This window comes from Coturnix japonica, chromosome 23, assembly GCF_001577835.2.
Source record: "Coturnix japonica isolate 7356 chromosome 23, Coturnix japonica 2.1, whole genome shotgun sequence".
In the NCBI taxonomy this organism is placed as follows: domain Eukaryota; kingdom Metazoa; phylum Chordata; class Aves; order Galliformes; family Phasianidae; genus Coturnix; species Coturnix japonica.
The window spans coordinates 3,888,552-3,908,567 of record NC_029538.1 but is presented as its reverse complement, the minus strand read 5'-3'; the positions used below and the strand labels follow the sequence as shown (position 1 = coordinate 3,908,567).

The 20,016-nt window shown below is 48.3% G+C and overlaps 3 protein-coding genes across 6 annotated transcripts; all 3 read right to left on the bottom strand.

Annotated features, from left to right (window-relative positions):
- Positions 1-114: 114 nt before the first annotated feature.
- Positions 115-2,854, bottom strand: LOC107323837 (platelet-activating factor receptor-like). The gene is given in 2 exon segments (XM_015883267.2): positions 115-1,468; positions 1,470-2,854. Coding segments are annotated over 2 exon segments (1,221 nt in total). The 5' UTR covers positions 1,644-2,854; the 3' UTR covers positions 115-421.
- An 88-nt stretch (positions 2,855-2,942) lies between these two features.
- On the bottom strand, positions 2,943-3,804 carry TMEM35B (transmembrane protein 35B). Of its 2 annotated transcripts, none has more exons than XM_015883279.2 (3): positions 3,652-3,804; positions 3,384-3,561; positions 2,943-3,310 (listed from the first exon to the last, which is right to left on the bottom strand). In XM_015883279.2, exons 1-3 carry the CDS (start codon positions 3,757-3,759, stop codon positions 3,180-3,182), a joined length of 417 nt encoding a protein of 138 aa, XP_015738765.1. In that variant the 5' UTR covers positions 3,760-3,804; the 3' UTR covers positions 2,943-3,179. The 2 variants fall into 2 exon arrangements, with proteins under 2 accessions (XP_015738765.1, XP_015738764.1); XM_015883278.2 differs by having other exon boundaries at positions 3,384-3,564; positions 3,652-3,803.
- Positions 3,805-5,280: 1,476 nt separating this feature from the next.
- On the bottom strand, positions 5,281-19,388 carry SFPQ (splicing factor proline and glutamine rich). 3 transcript variants are annotated; one of them, XM_015883244.2, is made up of 12 exons: positions 18,642-19,387; positions 18,215-18,403; positions 17,816-18,117; positions 17,600-17,695; positions 16,265-16,461; positions 15,947-16,031; positions 15,567-15,684; positions 15,304-15,352; positions 15,103-15,224; positions 6,090-6,134; positions 5,781-5,855; positions 5,281-5,383 (listed from the first exon to the last, which is right to left on the bottom strand). In XM_015883244.2, exons 1-11 carry the CDS (start codon positions 19,278-19,280, stop codon positions 5,844-5,846), a joined length of 1,854 nt encoding a protein of 617 aa, XP_015738730.1. In that variant the 5' UTR covers positions 19,281-19,387; the 3' UTR covers positions 5,281-5,383; positions 5,781-5,843. The 3 variants fall into 3 exon arrangements, with proteins under 3 accessions (XP_015738730.1, XP_015738731.1, XP_015738729.1); XM_015883245.2 differs by lacking the exons at positions 15,103-15,224; positions 15,304-15,352 and having other exon boundaries at positions 18,642-19,388; XM_015883243.2 differs by lacking the exons at positions 5,281-5,383; positions 5,781-5,855; positions 6,090-6,134 and adding an exon at positions 10,315-12,517.
- Between the last annotated feature and the right edge of the window lie 628 nt (positions 19,389-20,016).

Sequence of the window (20,016 nt, the reverse complement as noted above, 5' to 3'; positions counted from 1 at the left end):
CTCCCCGGGGAGAGACGGAGCGGGGAGGGGGGGGGGGATCGAGGCCAACGAGTGGGAACCGGGGGTGGAACCGGGGCTGTTTGGTAAAGAGATGCGGGCAGCTGTCGGCTCGTTCAATTTTAATCCCGGCAGAGGAGTGAGTGGTGCTGGGGGCACGGAGCGGGACGGCCCCACTCAAACTAGTGCTGTATATTCAGTGGTGCGCAGCCCCGGAGGAGTGGGACCCCCAAGAGGGGATGGAATCCCCATATGTCGTTCCCCACCGTGGCTCGTGGCTGCTGGGGATGGCACCTCTGTGCTGAGAAGGGAACCACGCACCCACACTGCATGGGGTTGTGCTGAGAGCACAACGGGGGTGGATGGAGAGAGGGGTGCGAGGTGGGAGCCCCCCCCCTGGCTGCTCCCAAGGACCCCCCCAGCCCTACGTGGAGGTGAAGGAGATGGCGCGGCCGCTGGGAGCTGATCCATGGGGGGCAGATGGGGACAGGGGGAGGCAACGAGTGGCTGCACGCAGCGTCTGTCTCAGGTCAGCGCGGAAGCGTCGGATGCAGAAGCAGTAGACGAGGGGGTCGAGGCAGCTGTTGAGGCTGAGCAGGGCCACGCTCAGCACGTGCAGCACATCCAGGGCAGCCGGGGGGCCACAGGGCGGCGTGGGGGGCCGACTGCCCACCCAGGGGGCCAACATCAGGTGGTAGGGGGCCACACACACCGCAAACACCAGCAGCATCCCCAGCACCATGGCACGAGCCTGCTGCCTGTGCGAGCCCGGGGAGGGGATGGTGGCACTGGACAGCGAGCAGGCGATGGAGGTGTAAGAGCCCAGCACCACCATGAAGGCAACAGCAAAGAAAGCCACCATGGCGTAGGCATAGACCTGCTGCCGTGTGTGCTGCTCGAAGCAGGCGGTGGCACCAGCACGTGCTGGTGAGGTTTGTGGGGCGATGAGAGCTGGTGCAGCACAGCCCAGGCCCAGCAGCCACGCTGCACCGCACGCCAACAACGCCCCATGGTGCCCCACCAACGGCAGCGCCCGCTGCACCGCACTGAGCCGGTCCAGGCTGATAAGAGCCATGAAGGTGACGGAGCTGTAGGTCGCCAGGTAATAAGCAGCACCAGCCAGGCGGCACGCGGCCTCCGGCAGCAGCCAGTCCCCCCCGGCCAGGTAATAGGGGATCCAGAGGGGCAGCGTGAGGTTGAAGAGGATGTCGGCCATGGTCAGGTTGATGAGGTAGATGCGGACGGCTTTGCGTACTTTGCCGTGTTGCAGGAAGACCAGCAGAGCAGCCAGGTTGCCCGGCAGCCCCACGCACAGCACCAGGCAATACACGACGGGCAGCAGCACAAACTGCACCGGGTCGCTGGGCACGCAATCAGCCGGCGCCGAGATGTTCATCCCAGGGTCCTGCAGAGACAGCACGCAGCACAAGGCTTGGCTTGGCTCCGCAGGGACAATCTTCCCCTCCCACCCCCCCTCCCAGGCCTCCATCCATGCAGCCAGCATGGCGTGCTCTGAGAGCGGCAGGCACAGCTGCACTGTGGCCATGGGGCTGAGCTGCAGACAGCAGCACCCGGAGCTGCTGTACTGGCTCCAGCTCAGTGCTGTGGGGTGTAATGCTGATCCCCCTGCTCTGTTGTGCCCCCATCGCCCCACATCCCACCCATAATTCAGCATATGATGGGAAGGGGTCACAGCACGGGGCAGGTTTGTAAGCCCCAACCTTACAGGGCACGGTGCACCCATGGATTCATCGCTGTTCTCCAGTTCTGAGCATGGAAAACCTCTCCGTGTTGTGATGCCCGTAGCACAGAACTGCAGCAGTTTCACCTCTCATCACAGCTGCCCACACCACAGCGACGGCTCTGAGTCACACAGCGGGTGGTTCCCAGTACAGCATCCAACACTGTACCAATGCAGGCCTCATCCAGGAGACCTGAGCTGCCTTGCAGACCCCCAGATCCCTTAACACTCCCCGTTTCCTTTCCCTTTTACTGCCAAATAGGGGATGAGCCCACCCAGTCCTGCACCCCATACTCAGGGCATCGTCCCAAGCTCCATCCCATCCCTGCTCAGCAGGATGCTGCAGTCACACTGAGCTGATTGCTTACCACGCGTCCCCTCCAGCTGCTCCTTGTTGTCTGGCAGAGCTGGGCTGCATGGAGCTTTAAATGCTCTTTGGTGGGCTGGGGGTGCTTAATTTCCAACCCCCAGCCCCTATAAGGGTGAGCGCAGTCGGAGAGGGGAGGCACCTGTGTGTGTTTGTAATGGGGGAGGCCACACTGGAGCCATGTTAAGACCCCCGCGCCAGCGTGGGCTGAGGAGGATGGGGGCACCAGGGGACCCTCCGGGCCCATTTCCCAGGCCCCACATGAAAGCAGTGGGGGTCAAGTTTCTGCACTCAACAGCTGGGGGGAAGGAGGGGGAGGAGGAGGACACCCGAATGGGATCAAAGCCGGAATCTGCCTTTTTATGCCTTTGTTTGCTTCAAAGGGGGATTCAGTGGGAGTAGTGCCCAGAGCCCCCTCCCCACTGCCTCACATGGCAATGCTGGGGTGCTGTTTGGGGTCAGGGTGCCTGTCCCTGTGGGGGCACTGGATGTGCAGTGTTCACCCCATAGGTGTCCCAGCTCCTTTGCTGGCAGATGCTTAGGGCTCCAACATGACCTCAGCTGTCACCACGGGGCTCTGGATGCAGCGTCCCAGCAGAGCAGGGTCCTCAAGCAGCACTGCAGAATAGGGCCGGGGTGAGGACACAGCTGCTGTCCCACCTGGAGCATTGCAGGGTGACTGCAGGGCTCCCATCCCATGCAGACACAGCCCCTGCATGACACCCCCATTGCCATCATCCCCAAGCACTGCTCCAGCAGCCCGCTACCCCCCACCACACCTCAGGGACCCCCCGGTCCTGAGGGGGGCAGAAAAGGAGAAGGCAAAAAAAAAGCATAAAAAACAACAGCAGGGGCTTTATTCCAAAGACCCACAACCCCCCCAGGAACCACCCCAGCCCAGCACCGCGCTGATGATGGCAGTGCCACGATCACCACCCATCCCACAGCCGGGACGTCACACAGCAGCCTCAAATCGGCTCCCAGAAGAGCAGTGCCGCTGTTATAACCACCCCGACGGCACCCAAGGGCCGCAGCCTCCCCCCTGCAGCACTGCCGTCCTCCCCCCATCCCATCTCACTCCTCCTTGGTCTTGGTGGGGGCTGCGTGTCCGCGGACGTTGAGCAGCAGCAGCAGCCCGAGGCTCAGCGTGGCGGGGGCGCACATGGCCAGCGGCTCCCGCAGCACCAGCAGCGTGTAGATGGCACCTGGAGGGGGGGCACGGGGCGCAGGGTTAGGACCCAAACCCTGCCAACACCCCCCGGCAGCCCCTTCACGCACCGATCATGACGACGCTGAGCACGAAGTTGCTGATCTCCTGCAGCAGTTGCGGCCCGAAGGCGAGGAGCAGCCCGGCCAACGCCTCCACCGCCCCGACGGCAGCCAGGTACGAGCCGGGAGAGGGGGCGAAACCGAAGTCCTTAAGGGGGAAAACCTCTGCGAAGCGCACGAACTGCTCCTGCTGGAGAGCACAGAGCGGGGCACGGCTCCGGTAACGCCGCCCAGCCGGAGCTCCGTGCGGAGCGGAGCCCCCCGGGACCCCCCTCACCATATGGCGGTGAGCGTCGGCCGAGAGCCGGTCCGAGAGCTTCACGGAGCCCGCGAGAAGGAAGAAAAGCCCCAGGAGGATCCGCAGAGCACGGAACGGAGCCGCCATGGCCGGGATGGGGCGGGGACGGGGCGGGTCGGGATGGATCGGGACGGCCCTTCCGTCTGGTGCCGCCTCCCGGTTCGGTGCGAACCGGAGCGCTGCGCTGCCCCGTCGGCCGCTAATTACACAGCCGGGCTGAGGCCGGAGCTGGCTGCAGTTGTTGTGCAGAGGTCAGAACCATCGCATCACCTGCAGGTCTGAGCCCCCCAGGCCCAGCAGTTCGGGCTGTGCTGGAAGCGGAGCAGCGGGGTCCCCCAGGAACCATCGGCTGCGCGTCAGCACCGCGCTGACTCAGAGCTCAGCCATAAAGAACAACGTCGGAGCGAACGGCAGCGGCTGCAGACGAAACGCGGATCCCTCTTCAACCACAGCCTCCATCCATCCAGCCCCTCCTGGGATCCCGATATCTTTGCATTCACGAGCCCGAGCTCCTTCTATGAGTCATTCATCGTTTGTCGGGGCTTAAATGAAACGTCCCCATGTAGCACGAGGGCAGACAGCAGCACCAGCATCTCACATCCAGCACAAAGAGCTCACGGCTTCCACCCAGCCAGGAGACACCACGCATCCATCCCATCTCAATCCCAAATCCCAGCCCATTCTGCCCCCAATAAACACAGCCCCTGCCCAGGACAGACCCCAACACCTCTCCAAGGGCACTCAACCCTATACTTAATACAAGAATTAATCAGACTAAGCAAAGAGCAGCACCAGCCCCTCAGCTTCACCAGCCAGAAGAAGCTGCTGATGGAAAACACAGTGGAAGTCACAGCTCAGGTGATGGGGAGGAAGAAACGAGGGCTCTCTGCAGCTCTCCAAAGCACATCTATCCATTTTCAATATAAAAAAACCCATGGTTTGCTTATTAAAGGTGTGGGAGGTGAAGATCGTTTGGAATGCTGATGTCACATGTTGGTGGGAGCAGACTGAGCTGCAATGGGGGAGATGGAATTAGGGCAAGTTAATGAGAATTACCAGGATTTGAGGGGGAAAGGGGCTGTTAAGAGCACAGCAGCCATGGAGATGAGGCAGTAGAAGCAACGTTTAGTCATTGCAGAGCAGCAATGAGGGGTGAGGGTCCCACACTATATGTGCACAGTGGCTTTAATGTATGATACCTGTCCTCTCCAAGAAAAGCCATGTGAGCCATTGAAACTTGTGCTTTAGGAGCTGAAAAAAGCACTGCTCTGGTTTTTCAAGGCGCTTCAATGCTGGCATCCAGGCTTAACTACTGCAATCACTGAGTAAATGATGACAAACCCATCAGGCATGTGCAAATATTGGGAAATCCAGCAGGTCCAATGGTGCACAGAGCCCTGCAGATGGGGATGGGATGGGGGGAGCTTCCACAATCACCTCAAGGGAAAGAATATAAGGAAAATTAAGCTGGTCATTGTAAATTCCCCCCTCACTCAGTGCTCAAAGCACTGCATTCCACTTCTACATCCTCACTTGAGGCAGCACAACATGGTATGGATATAATAGCTTACCGACTGAGCATGCTCCACAATTAAACACAAGTCACCATTAAGAAAATCTAAATACTTTATTGTTAAAAACTGTTAAAAACTGTAAAAAAATGCTAGAAGGATCCTGGCTCCTCTTCACTGCATTTCAGCTCCATCTTCTTCTGCAAGTACAAAGTGTGTTGTTAGTCAGAACATAGAAAAATGCCACCAGGAATCACAAGCAACAACACAGAAAGGGAATCAGTGAGTCACAAAAGAAAGGTCGTGCACCTGACAGACACTCTCTAGAACCCCACGGTCTCTTTAGGCTTGAGATGAAACAAACAACATCCATGTCACTTAAAAGATCTCGAGTGGCTTTTGTGCTTTACTACCCCAAAAACAAGAGCAGCGGGGACGAGTCTCATTGCATCCAATGCCAGTTCACTGACAATCTCATCACCTTCACATTCACAGCCCTCCCATTTGAGCCTCAATCTTAGTCCATCACAACCCAACACATCACAAGGTGATGTTCTGCCTTAATAGATCAGCACCCAAAGGACACTAGTTACTTACCTGCTCACTTGGTACCTTGGTCCATTCACACATCACAGGACATCACGCTGGATGTGCTCATGCTCAGCTCCTGAACTAGAAAAATAATCCCAAGTTTTATGGACAGTGGATTTCAAATCTGTCATACAAACCCACATCTAGAAAGGTGTTTTTAACCACTGCTCCCAAGATATCAAACCCAGGTTGGGTTTTGGTGTTTAACCTCAGTCTGAGAGCAGCACACCAAGCCCCACGTTACACACACTATTAGTTACTCAAGTGTCCAGGGACTTTTATTATCTCACCCATTCAGAATAAGATTATACTTACTTCTAATGGATGAGCATGCCAGTTGTACTCAGCTTGCATCGTCACCTAAAGGATAACAAGTGAAATTATTATAATAACATACAGAAAACTTCCAACCATTTCAAAACTAACTTAAAAAGCAAAGATTTCAGATACGTGGACTGATTAGTTATGAAGGGGAATTTACAAACTATTCCAAAATATTAAGTGGAAGAATAAGGGGCAGAAATAAGGCTAGCCTAAGCACTTGTAAAGAAGTGAAGGAATATGCATGTAGTTGACTGAAGAACTGCACCTTGTCAGAGCACAAACCGTAAATCACCAGTCTGAGTACAATGAAGTTTGATTGCAGCCAGAGGTATACTATCCCTTATGTGAAGGCATTCACGATTTCAATCAAGCTACTTCAATCTATTGGACCCTAGTTTGTCTCCTGTCCAATGCCCTCTTCCTTCTGCTTCATGGAGGAGTGCAGTGCCCCTTACTCCTAGCAGCCCCCAGTTCAATAGTCCTAGAAGTGCTTCAAAAGCCAAAGGAAGACACTAGAGATTAGCACTGTAAGTCTACTGCTTTTATTCTAAGCAACAGCTTCTTCCCTTCTGACAACCCACCCTTTTACTTACAGCTTAATTGAGGGCAAACTTCAATGGTTAGCAACTAGGGATGTAGCAGTACAAGGTTCTGTGCACACCTCAAGTTGGGAGGCAAATCACAATGGTCACAATGGGATTTGACCAGGTAGGGAAAAGTTCAAGTTTAGCCTCAAACCCACCACCTGGGTTTTATCATGGCCCTCAGGAGAAGAAATATAGTATGCACGTTTTGTTTTCTATGCCATAGCAACAAACACCATGCATAAGGGATACTATATCTTTGTGCATCCTTTTTAACACTCCAGATTCACTTATATAGCCACACTCCTCCCAGCCCTCCCAGTTAGCTCTTCAGTACTGGTGTTCAGAAGCAACATTTATAGAGATGGGGTATTCACAGACCACTGCGGGATTGCACAGCCAAGTCCTAACATGTCAATCATTACCTAGCAGCAATGACAGAAGTGGGAGAAGGCCAATCCTCCCTTTTTTCCTTTTCCAGTCAGTAGCTATTTAAGATCCCCACTAGCTGGTATGGAGAGAAAAATCTGAAGCTAATTAGCCGATTCCAAACTTCCTAGTAGTGGAAGAAGCCAAGTAATTACCCCAGAGCAGCAATACTTTTTATGCATCCTTTCTAACGTGCTTAGCCTTATTTAACGTGATGGAACAGAACACTGGCCTTCCTGATCGTGTCACTGCAGCTGGCAATGATTAACAGAGACATGCAACCCCATTACTGCTGAAGTCCTATAACTACTCACAGGCCTCGGTGTTGAGCTATAGGGAAAACTGCAAGCAAATCAACACTTTGTATGCTTAATGTTACAGTAAAGCCCCCATTACACGCTATGCTGTGCTCTCCTGACAGCACCAGAATCTGGATCTGAGGGCCTAGCAGGTCCGCATATGTATTCTGACACCACACTTCTGAGCTTCAGATAAGCTTTTTGAGAAAAAGTGTATTTCACACCAAGATATAAAACCAAGATGAAACACAATGCGAGCACTTCAATGCCATTTCTTGGTACGCGCTTGTTACAGACTGGCTTTTCAGTTCCCTATCACACCAAGTTTCATTACTGTAGGCAGTCAGAGCTGGAAGTTATCTACCACACCAAGTTTCATTACTGCAGGCAGTCAGAGCTGGTATGAGACCTATGGTTCAGTCACAGATTGCTTGCTCCAAGAGTGTCAAAATCCTACTAAGTTTAAGTATGCAGAATAAAGCAGATGTGCCAATAACCCCTCCACGACATTCCTGCAGGTAAAGTCAAGTGTCCAGAGCACGCTGGAAATACTACTCAGATCTGAGCACTGGTTTAAAGATTAAGAGTTCAGTTTTACTACCTGACAATATGCACTGTCAGCAGTTTTGCTGCTGAATTCCAGTCACAGGTTTAGAATAAGCCATCACCAAAAAAACAAACACCCCACCAAACTGACTTTGTGAGTGTCCCTGTTTGGTTTGATAGGTTTGAGCTACACTCACTATGCTCTAAACAAAGACCTATTATTGCAGCCTTGAGATTTAAGGTGCAGCTATAGCTCCTTCCAATAGAACACTGTACACCTGACTGCAGCAGGGCAAGGCTGTCCAGCAGATCATATAATGAACAGCAAGAGACTTTTCTTGACTGTAACACAGATGGGTCCAAAATACCAGAAACGAGTTTGCAAAGCAGAACTTTGCAGATCAAGTGGGAAAACACATCACAGCATCTCTGAAAAAGCTGATAAGACGAGCCAGGTCATGTGCTGAAATAAAGAACCTTGAAATTCAGGTTCAAGAACTAATGCAAAAGAGCTGGAGGATCAGCATGTCTGGATGTCTGGAAACGTAAGCATGTTAATCCTGAAACACTACATTCAGCATTTGTGTTAATGAAGAGTTTAGAATCACATCCTCGAGGCAGATGAAAAATGAAGTCGAGCATTACGCTACCAAGATGACTAAGAGGCAGAAGTTAAAGAATCTCACCACTGTCAAAGGCAGAGAAATGTACTTTGTTTGCCAATCAAGGATTAATTAAAGACAACTGAGATGTTCAATAAGCTCTACTGAACTTTTTACAGGGATATTCATTCAAGCAGTCATACGTATGGTCCTGAGAAGTATTCCCAATCCACCCTAATGCTGACCGCGTTAGTGAGCTTTGGCTACCAGTTTACAACAAGGCTACAGCAGTGATTGCTAACACATTTCCTACCGAGACAAGGCTCTACATCAAGGGATGCATTGCAAATGGGCCACCTTGTCACTACGGAATCCTTTTCCAGGCACTGAGAGCACTCGCTTGACTAGTTAACTGAGTGTTAAGATCACATTCCCTCTTCCCCACAGAGCTCCAAGAACATCTTCGTTACACCGTAACTGAGAAAAATTCACACAAGCCGAGTCGTATGCACAAAGGAATCGGGTCTGAAAACACTTAGCTAAGAATCACAGTAAGTTGCTTATTGGCTTTGATCAAGGCAAAAGCTTAAAACCGAAAACCACGCAGCTTTGATGCAAGTTTAACATACAGGTATGAAGAGTGCTGCACTGTAATTCCACAGTCAGAAGTGTGATGTCAGAATACCCACAGTATAAGATTACATAGAAAGTCACCAAGTTATATTATATTGCTTGTTACCTACCTGTATGCAGTCGGCAATGAGAATCTTGGAGCAAGCAGGAATACTACATCCGGGTCCTAATGTCCATTGCCATTTGTGGTACTACGTTCCTCACAGTTATGAACTGCAGAAATGCTGGCTAAGTGCAGTTATGTAGCAGGCCACTAGTTTTAAGTGTAAATTGCAGTCTCAGAAACTCCAGCAAAAGCTTGCTGCCACAATAAAGGGTTGCCAAGGAGAAGCCAAGAATTTTTCTACCACAAAAATACCACAAAATCTCAAAAGCAGTTTCAGGTTCTCATCAGCTGGATACATGATTAGTGTAACGTGTCTACACCATGAAGATAGGATTATTCTATATTCATTTGAGAAAGTGGGAAGATATGAAGATACCAGTTTCTACATGCTGCGGATTTTTAGATATCAAGTGTCAAAAAGGGCTCAAATTTTGTTAAAACAAAGCTACATTGCAACAGCCAATGTCCTCCAAGTCCAGTACAAAAATAGGTTATATGCAAGCCAGACCATCCAGGAACAGGTCTGACCAACCAAGCTCTTTTCTTAATTGTTTTGATGATTCAATTATATCAATCTGATTTTCTGAAAAAAGTCCAAAACCTGATAGAAACAGATCAAAGGAACGTGACCTTCTCACCTCCCACGTTTAAATAACTTGATCACATTTTAGCATTGACCTGTTCGCCAGCTTTTAAGACTCTATCTTTAAAAGGTCTTGAAATGAAGTTGGCTATTTAATTGTAACGCCTGTTGAATACGTGCAACTCAAAGCAGAACTCATTGGAGAAATTCTGCTTGTGCAGCTACAACCAAGCCAGATTTAGCCAAGCTTTCAGATGTTTTGAAAACTGCCAAATCCTCTCTATAGATTTACTATAGTCATTGTTTTTGCAACTCATCTATACTAGCAACAATAGCTTACGTACAAAACAGGGTACCAAAAGACAACCTCTGTAAGGCATACAAGGTCATCAGCATCCTTCACTCTTCAGTTACAGAACTACAAAAGAACATACTTTAGGATATGCACCAGCATCTCTTTAATAAAGAATGACATGTCATCTGAAAAATAAACTGAACAAATTAATTTCACGTTTACGTTCAGAATTCCCCATCTCAGACACCTTCCGTTTTTGTGGGTGTCCCACGAACACCCTGCAGAAAACACAGGCATTATTTAGTACTACTTAAAGCAAATTGCGGTGGGACTGCTGTTGTTAAGCTCAATATCCAACACAAGTACTCCCAAATACCTGGTCTGCAGTGCAGGAACTGCCCAATTCAGAGTTTCCTGAGTAACAATTCATTGTCTTAGCACGTTATCAATCTCCAAACTTTTCTGGGAAGATAAAAAGCATTCACCAAACCAGCTGAGTCACTATTTGGTGCGCTGAACGTTCCAGTCAGTGTTACCTGTTATCAGTATATTTCACAACATGCTCCTTTTGTCATTTAAGGAGTATCAGCACTTACAGTGAGTACTTCACCAGCGATCATCTGCACTCTAAGATACTGCTAATCTGACACTCAAGTTTTAACCACAGAAAAAATTTAGCACAGAATTTAGAATGAGCCAATGCTTAGCACAAGTGGAGTGGAAAAGATCACTGTTAAGGTTGAAACTACTTACAGAACGCTCAGTAGTTGGGGAATTGCATGAAGGTACAGCCAAGTAAGTCTACCTACTTTGTGCCAAGCAGGTTAATATATCCTGCGTTAACACCAAGGCATTTTATGCTGGGAAGCCACGTTCCCAGCTTATCTGGTATATTACAATGTAATAATAAGCAAAGCAACTACCTTGAGTCCAGAATGCTTTGAAATTCTCCTGGGGGGAGTTAATGAAATTAACAGCGAGCTAACGAGAATTCAGCAGATCTACAAAACAGCCTTGAAGGGAATTTATTTGTACGGTGCAGTATTAACTCCAGATTTAGATACTGCTTTTGATGCATTACCTCTACACATCAATAATAACAATAACCATCGTGCAAGAATGCTCATTTCTCTGTATTTTACATACAGGCTTTTATGATTTATCCAGCAGCTACAAGATTCAGGACTAGTTCCTGCAGCCCCCATAATACAATTGAATTCTGAGCTATGCAGATTAGTCCACTCAGTTAGCACGAGGACATAAGCAAGTTACAAGTATGAATTAGCAGGTTCTCCCCTAATCACTTGAGCAGCACTTGTGGTTTGTTTGTTTTTTTGCCAAGCAGTTTCAGGCAGGTATACAATACGGAGCAAGGCCAGATCCTGTAATCTCAAACAGCTTAAGAGCATATAAATATCTCATTAATAACCCGTAAGTTAGGAAGTCGGTCAATACAAGTCTTTCTATGGATTTATTTTAAAATAACCATTGCTAGTCTTCTGCTTAAAGTCTTTAGAAGGTTATCAAGCAGTAACTGCCAGGGTGGTAAGTGCAACCGTCCCACCACCCATCATCCATAGCTAAGATAAGAAACGCTTTACATGCTGCCTTACTTGCAGCGTAGCTTTCGTTACCATTATCTGACAGCATCTGCAAGATTTTGGTTTACTTTCTTGTTGCAGCACAACGTTCAAAAATCTGCACCTACTGGGCAGTTAAGCTATTTGTCCCAGTCTTAAGCTAGAGGCATTAAATGGGAAGAGATCTCAGCTCTTCACTACAGTTCCACACCCTGGGTCTAGCTGGATCTCTATGGCAAGACTCTCAGTTTACTGCTGAAGGTGTGGTATTTAGATTTAGCCTCTTAATTTAACCATGAATGGCAAGAAAAGTTACTACATTTAGTTTTCTATTTATTTGAAGCACAGTAAAAAAAAGTTGGTACACTTTGGGAATTCAGTGGCACAATGTACACTGCCATCAAGTTAGGGACGTTATACATCAAAAAAACAGCTAAACTTGTTTTGAAACACTGCATTACATAATTAAGTTGTACTTGCCCAAACAGACCACTTACAAATATTAGGTCAGTTAAGTTTCTAACATCCATAAAAACGTAGCTTTCTTACTAAAATGCAAGAATTAAAAAGTTGGTGTCTAAACAAGACAGACAAAACAAACTGGAATGAAACTACAGGTCACATCTAAAATCGGGGCTTTTTGTTTGGGCCTTCGTATTCTTCTCTCCCTCTACCATATCCTGTTGGTGTTCCAGGCCCCATTCCTCTAGGACCCTGGCCACCCACAGGCCCCGCACCTCCCTGTCCAAAGCGTTCAGGACGCTATTGGAACAGAATTAACAGTTCATTATATGTAGTTGATGTCCATGTGTGTTAAGTATATATTTTTAGAAGGTTCCGTAGTCAAGGTTCGTCGATACAATCACCATTGAGCCGATCCACAGGTACCGGGAACATAGAAAGGAAAAAAGGGTAATTTAAAAATTAGTTTATTGTAATACATGCCTTGAGGTATGTTCCCACTTGATGCATTCTCATACATCTGTTACAAAGAACAGATCCTCCCTGCAGTGCTAGAAATGTAAGCATTAGTGCAGATGTGAATTAACAACTTTTCACATTGAGCTCTAGCAATTTTCAACCAAGTTAATGCAAATAGCTTGCAAACTTCTCACCTTTAGTGCGATAAAAGCTTAGGTTACATCACTGTCATTTCCAAACAAGCCTAGCCAGAGAGAGCTTCTTCAGTTCACTCAAGTATGAGCTGACATTCATGAAATGTCACTGTAAACAGAATGCCTACTCACCAGTTAATGGCATGTGCTGCAATAGAGACCATGTGCTTTTCAAGATGGGGTTAAGACTACGGTCTGCTGACTAAACTGTAGAGGCCTTAGGCAGTAATCAAAACTGACAGTGAGCACTACTGGATTACAAGAAGAAAAAAATATATATGTGAAAAAGCTCATGACCAGTGATTTACCTAACCAACGCAATTGCTCCATCAAAAGACTTGCTTTTATTCAATCCCACATACTCCGAAACTGCTGCTGTATATGCAATGTGTGTTCAGAGAACCACTACTTATTCCATTTCAGGTTAGAGCTATGCACAAAGGGCTGTGTGCATCCAGTCAATGTATCCCTTCCCACCCCACCTTCATCACAAGCTCTAGAAAAATTCACAACTTCAGTGCTGAAAGGCTTCACACCAAGATGTAAAAGCTAAGTTACCCTGCAATAAAGCAGAGACTTGAGATATTTTTTGCTAGTATTTCTTACTGCATGTACTTCATTCAGTTACTGTAACAGGAGTTGTGATCAGCAATCAATGTACAGAACTGCCAAAATTTGTACAAAAAGCTCCCAACACGTTTTCTGCTACCGAGTAACAGAACAATGGTGGGCTGTGTTACAAAAGGTACCTGCAACTGAAAACTCAGACCCACGCTTCTGAAAGTCAGTTTCAATCCTCCCAAGTAAGGTATGTCGAATGCTACCAAATCTTTTTCCTGCCTAACTCATGGCAGCTTAAATCTACCTCCTCTTCCTCATAAAGATGGCAGCCCAATAACTGTGACAGCACTGTGTGGCAGAGATCCCCCGTTCTAAGAAACTCAAGGCCATCTTACTGTCACACGTTTTCCAGCATTACACTCGTTCAGCATCCACCTGGACCGTGAATTTCAAGAGGAGAAAAATGTTCACAGCATTTACCACAGACTGCCTGACTATTTGCTGGAAGCTTAAGAACTGCCTAAATATATCAGTAGACTATAGATACATTAAGGCCACCAGCACTGCCTACTGAATCGTTGCTGCTCAGCAGAGTTATGGTTTCGAAGGCACAGTTCCCATAAAAACAGAAGATATTTCATAAGCTATTATGGTAGCTCACAAAGCCAGAGGCCTAAACCCACCCAAAAATCATTTAGTTCAGCTTGTGCAACACAGTACACCCTTTATGAGGAGGGTGAAAGCACGCTAGTATCACCACCTAAACCAACAGCTTTCCATTATATCCAGTAAGCATTTCTTTAACCTGTATCAGCATTGCTTCAGTGTGATAACACCAAGCAGGCTCAAAGCCCATTCACACATATAGTGTGCCAAAAAAAGTACAGCTTGGAAACATACCTCGGAGCACGAGATATGCAGCAGCTTTAATAAACTCTACCTACAGTCATCCCCAACAAAGAGAAAGCAACAAGAACAGGCTATCATTTCATTCCCTTGTGGATCAGGAACCACAAAATGGCTACAGTCAGACCATTGGAACATGCCTAAGACTTGGAAAAAAAAAAACCACCAAAAACAGCATTTCTGCTTTTCTCTAGCAAACATCAGCATATAGAGTAAGTGATATGCTGTTCCCCATTATTTAAGTTAATCTGCTGCTTCAAGAGACATCAGCAGATTTCTCAATTAACAGCATATCTCTGACAGCGTGCATCAATTCTAACAAGGCTTGGAAGGGCCAAAATAAATGCAATGTTCAGCTGCGGAAAGGAGAACAACGATCTCACTTCCCCATACACAATGTCACGTTACTCAACAACTACTATTGTTATTTTAATTCTGAAAATCGTCATATTCTCTAGAATTTATAAAAATCCTTCCAAGCCTAAACTGTGATGCAGAATTTCTCAAGTCCAATAAGGTCGGAGTTAATTGCAAATATGCTTAACAGCACATTTGAATTCAGTTACAAACAACTTTCAACTGCGTAAACTACCATAATGGTTAACTAAACTAGTACTACATAATGCCAAACTACTCTTCCATGTTAAACACCTGACAAGAAAGTCAGCAGTTAACAGTGAAATTTTACACAACCGAACACAGAACTTCATTTCCAACTGCAACTTTTCTCTTGTGCTAAACTAAAGCCATCACAGGATACGTTACCATGTCACTTCCCATCATAGAACCACTCATAGCTGCTTGGCCAACTCCTGGATTAGCTTCATAACCTATTCCGCCTCCACCTCCAAGAGGTGGAAATTTCTGGGCTGCAGAAGCATAAGGATCTAAGAAAGAGAAATATATAATCATATTCTGACAGTTTCTAAGGTAGCCACATAAAGCAAGCATTTAAAAATTCTTTACCTCCCATGTTCATTGTGGTGGCACCACCCATTCTCATGTCTCTCTCCCTCTGCGTAGAAGAAACAACTTTTAGCACAGAAGCTATCACTGAGGCCCAACCTCTCAGGAGACAAAGCACGTGCACAGCCAACTACTACCACCTCAATTACACAAAGACACCGCCTCTAACCTCAGGGAAGCAAAACACAACCTCAACAACATGCAAGAATTGCGGCAATCTCTAACGTGGTAATCAATCCAGAAAACAGAGTGGTTGCACTTACGGGATCCATGTAACCCATTCTATTATAATTCTCTTCCCTCTGCCTTCTCATCTGTTCTTCCATCTCTCGCTGACGAATCATCATTTCCTCCTCCCGTCTGCGACGCTCCTCCTCCTGCCTGATCAACCCAAGGCAGATTATTAAACCACGGGAGTAACATAGCCAGACATAATATTAAACCACGGGAGTAACATACACCAGACATAACCCCATGCATGAGCAATTTCACAGTTAATGATTACGCCTCAGAAAAAGAACACAATCAAGGAAAAAAAACTGCCATTCAATTTCCCCATCCACGAACTGAAGGAGCAATAGTTTTCATCAGTCAACCATTACAAAAACGCACAACTGAAAAGTCCTTTTAAAGGCAGACCAACCTGAGCTGAATTTCCTTGCGTTTCTGCATTTCTTGATTATGGAGTTCTTCCATACGTCTCAGCTCCTCCTGACGCCTCATAAGGTCTGCAGAAACCAAGTCTGTCAGCAGGAGCTCCACAAACTCAGATTTAAATTCAGATTTGAATGAGATTAACCTCGATTATACCATTGCAGACACCACACATCCCTGTTCTTAATCATACTTTTAGATAAGACTGAGAAAGGGTGCTTATTCAAGCCATTAATAAGTTATGCATCGAAGCCACCATTCAGAGCAGAAACAAGCATCTGGAGACAAAGAATTCGGAGCCCATTACCTTGACGCAAGAGGTTTGCCTGATGCTCATGATAAGCATCTTCCATCTCACTTTCAAGTTTGTCCTTGGCATCTTTCATGTTTTTTGCCACTTGTTCTCTCTGTTGTTTTTCCATTTCATCTAAAGATTTCCATCTCTGCGAATACTCAAACTCAAAACTGCCAGGCTGAGCAAAACGGGGAGGAGTTTCTCTTTCCCTGCAGAAAGGAAGATGCTCAGCCAGGCTGCACAAGCCTCAGAAATGAAGGTCAACAAACAATATCACCGGCACAACAGCCAAGTACTAGGAAACAAAGGAAACCAGGAAGTGCTCCCTCAAAAATGCGATTAAAGCTTGCTATGACAGAATGAAAACTGCACAGCATTTTACAGATTTAAACAGCAGCTTTTAAGTGAATTCAAGAACAAACCGTCTCCTGCACTGTCACATCCAAGCCAATCTTTCTGCTTCTGGTTCTACCGCATGTTTATCCTGCAGCTCCCTCATTAGAACACTCTGCTGCAGGCAAATGCCAGATGCAAAAGCCAAAATAAGACAAACCTTTTGCCTTAACACAGATAGCAGCTGAAAGCCCCTGAGCACAGAGAGTATCCAGAGCTGGCTTACCCAGAGGACTGTGTTAAAGCAGAATAATATTGACTTTAAGCTAGTCTTCAAAACATCTCAGAGCTGACAGCTTACGCTGACAAAGCAGCTGAAGTCAGAAATCCAGTAATTAATGGGAAAAAATAGAAAAGTTTAAGAACTTTTCGTATTATCAATGCTAAGTACTTTTAAGATCTCATGGAAAACACTATTAAACTGCAGTCTTTGCAGAATCATGGACATTAAGATGCTTGAAGTCTCTGATCAAAAGAAGTATTTTCACCTTCTCATGCAACACCCACAAGGCCTTTTCCATCCGCCCCCCTTCGCAGCATGAAAAGCACAGTTCTACAACAAATAGGCTTCTACATACAGACCCCAACCTAAAACTCATCCACCACCACTTCCCTCATGCATAGTGGTCTCCTTGTAAGGCAAGTCCATAAAATAAATCACGAAGCAAGATGAGATTTTCCTTTGTTTCTCAAAGGAATAATTCTAACGCATTGATCTCCCAATGGGAACACCAACATAAGTCTTACGATGAGGATTCTCAACACCACCACAAGTTATAACAGCAGACATCTGACTTCAGAGCTGTACATTTCCACATTTAGCCCCAAAATCTGTTATCAGGCTGATATTTATGCACTATTTGTGATACTAAAAGCCAGCTTCTGAAAAGCCACTCTGAGTCATTGATCATACAGTTATCTGCATACTCGTTATGCCAAAAAGAGAGTGCCTACTTTTGATACATCGGGTTCTTCTGAGCAAGCTTTTCTGGAAGACCATCTTCATCATCCAGTTGCTCCAGTGGTTCCAAAATAACTGGCCTAGGAGTTCTAAATACAAAATACACACATGCTTTACATTTCTATATCGATCCCTGTTCTGATATAATAAAAGAAACTGATAGCTTTACTCCGCTTAGAGCTACAACTCCTGAGAAACAAAATACTTACGTTGTCAACAAGAACACTCCCTCAGTACACCGTTCATACGCTTTTCTGGCAGCTGGCTTTGATGCAAATTCAACAATGCCTTTTCCTGTCGATCTACCTCGATCATCTACAATCACAACAGCTCTTTCCACGGGACCGAACTGGGAAAAAGCCTCCTCCAGTAACTCGTTGGACACATAAGGCGAAAGGTTCCGCACTGACAGCGCGGCAGCGTGAGTTGCAAACCGAACCCGGAGCTGCCTGCCCCGCATTGGGGTGTCGTCCAGTTCTGCCTTGGCGATTTCTGCCAGAGCTCTGGATTCCTGGGGGAAGTTTAAGACCCAGTTTTAGGATATCGAATTAGAAACCGCTATTTGCGAGACTTTTAAAAGGAGACGGGCAGATGGTACGAATGCCTACCAACTTAATGAATCCAAAGCCTTTTCCTTTGTTGATAAAAACCTCTCCCGGCTCCCCGTATTTGGCAAACAAGCTTTTAAACTCTTCATCCGTTATATCGGCGGGCAAATTCCCAACAAACAAACGGCACCGCTGAGTGTAAGTCTTCTCCCCCGGCCTCCTCAGCAGTGAGAGGTTCGCCTTAAAGCCCTACGAAGAAGCAGAGCACATGGAACCATCACTTTGTATGGAGCTCCACACCTCAAAGCCGCGATCAGATCCGAGCTCTGCCGCCACACAGCTGCATCCACACCGCTCCCTCGCTCATCCCGGACCCCCGCCCCACGCTCCTCCCCTTAAGATGGCGACGGGAGCTCGCGGAGCGCCTTGCCCGGCCTCAGCCGCCGCCATCTTGTGGCTGGAAAAGGGGGAGGGGGCCGTGACTCACCTCGTCCGACAGCTTGTCTCCGCCGGCCGGGCCTTGCTGCGAGGAGTGGCTTTGCTGTCCCTGGTGCTGTTGCCCGCGGCCCCTCGGTTCCCCTCCCGGTCCTCCGCGGTGGCCCGGCCCGCCCTTGTGAGGCCCGCCCGGTCCTTGCTGCGGCCCGCCCGGCCCTTTGGGTCCGCCGCCGGGAGACTGTCCTTGTCCTTTCTTAGGGCCGCCGGCCGGGGTGGGGCTGGGGCTCGGTTTGGACTGCGGCTGCTGCTGCCCCCCGGGGCCTGAAGGAGCGGAGGAGGCCGCGGAGCCCTGGGCCTGCTGCTGTGGAGGCTGCCCCGCGGGCAGGGTGGACGGAGGAGGCGCCCCGGGGCCGGACTGGCTGCCGGCTGGACCCGCTGTAGTGGATGAGGATGAAGAGGACGAGGACGGCGGAGCGGAGCTCGACGCTGGAGGTTTCGGCTGGTCGGATTTCGGGCCTCCTCCCGTTGGGCCGCCGGGGCCTTGCGGGCCGCCCCCCATAGGGCCGCGGTTCTGGCCCATCCCCATACCGGGCGGCGGAGAGCGGAAATCGTGGTTGGGGCCGCCGCGGCCGCCGCCGCCTCCACGGCGATGGAAGCCACCTCCGCGGCTACGGATCCGATCCCGAGACATGGTGCTGCTGGGGATGGCGGACAAGGAGCGCTGAGCCGGCCGCCGTTCTGCTCCTCACAGCCCGCTGCTCAAAATGGCGGCGAGCTAAAGGGCCTCACCGCCGCCTTTGTCCGTCCCTAATATACCTTCCCCGCCCCCGGAAACCGCCCCCTCCTCCCCGCTAACCAACCACATGCCGCGGCGATGAAAACTGACAGGTGAAGCGACCAATGGGGCGCCCCTATTCCGTAAACTCTTTGATCCTATTGGTGACCAGCCTGCCCCCTGCCGATTGGCTCATTTGACCGCCAACATCGGGACAGGATGAGCCGTTAAGGTGCTGTGCGCTGATTGGACAGTTTGAGCGGCGGGAGGTCAGTTCATGTTTCTATTGGCTGCTGGGAGAGTCAGTCGGGTGAGGCCTACACAGCGGGTGTAGGCGCACCACAAGATGGGGACAGCTCGGTTCGGTTCGGTTCTAAAGCAGAACACGACACACTAAAGATAGATAATCAAATAAGCTGTAAAACTCAGTGTTATAAGGCAGAGTGTTCCGTGTTCTGAGTGAGAAAACAGCCCCATCATAGCTCCCAGCCGTTCAGTGGGGCTGGTTGCAGTGGTGGTGTGTGGAGATGCATTCAATGTTCTAACATTAAAATTAAGTGATATCTTTAATGAGGGCTTTAACCCATCAAGGCTCACATTGACTTTAATGAGGGCTCACACTGACGTTACATGTTCGGTTCCAGGTCGAATG

Bases quoted from the DNA above. Each gene is read 5' to 3' on its own strand.
- TMEM35B (XM_015883278.2), bottom strand. From the start codon at position 3,759: ATGGCGGCTCCGTTCCGTGCTCTGCGGATCCTCCTGGGGCTTTTCTTC. The intron at 3,565-3,651 runs GTGAGGGGGGTC...TGTGCTCTCCAG, and splicing joins CCGACGCTCACCGCCATATG to CAGGAGCAGTTCGTGCGCTT. The intron at 3,311-3,383 runs GTGCGTGAAGGG...CCCCCCCTCCAG, and splicing joins GCTCAGCGTCGTCATGATCG to GTGCCATCTACACGCTGCTG.
- SFPQ (XM_015883243.2), bottom strand. From the start codon at position 19,280: ATGTCTCGGGATCGGATCCGTAGCCGCGGAGGTGGCTTCCATCGCCGT. The intron at 16,032-16,264 runs GTAATGGGCTCC...TGGTTTCTGCAG, and splicing joins GGCAAACCTCTTGCGTCAAG to ACCTTATGAGGCGTCAGGAG. The intron at 15,353-15,566 runs GTAAGTGCAACC...TCTTCTACGCAG, and splicing joins GAATGGGTTACATGGATCCC to AGGGAGAGAGACATGAGAAT.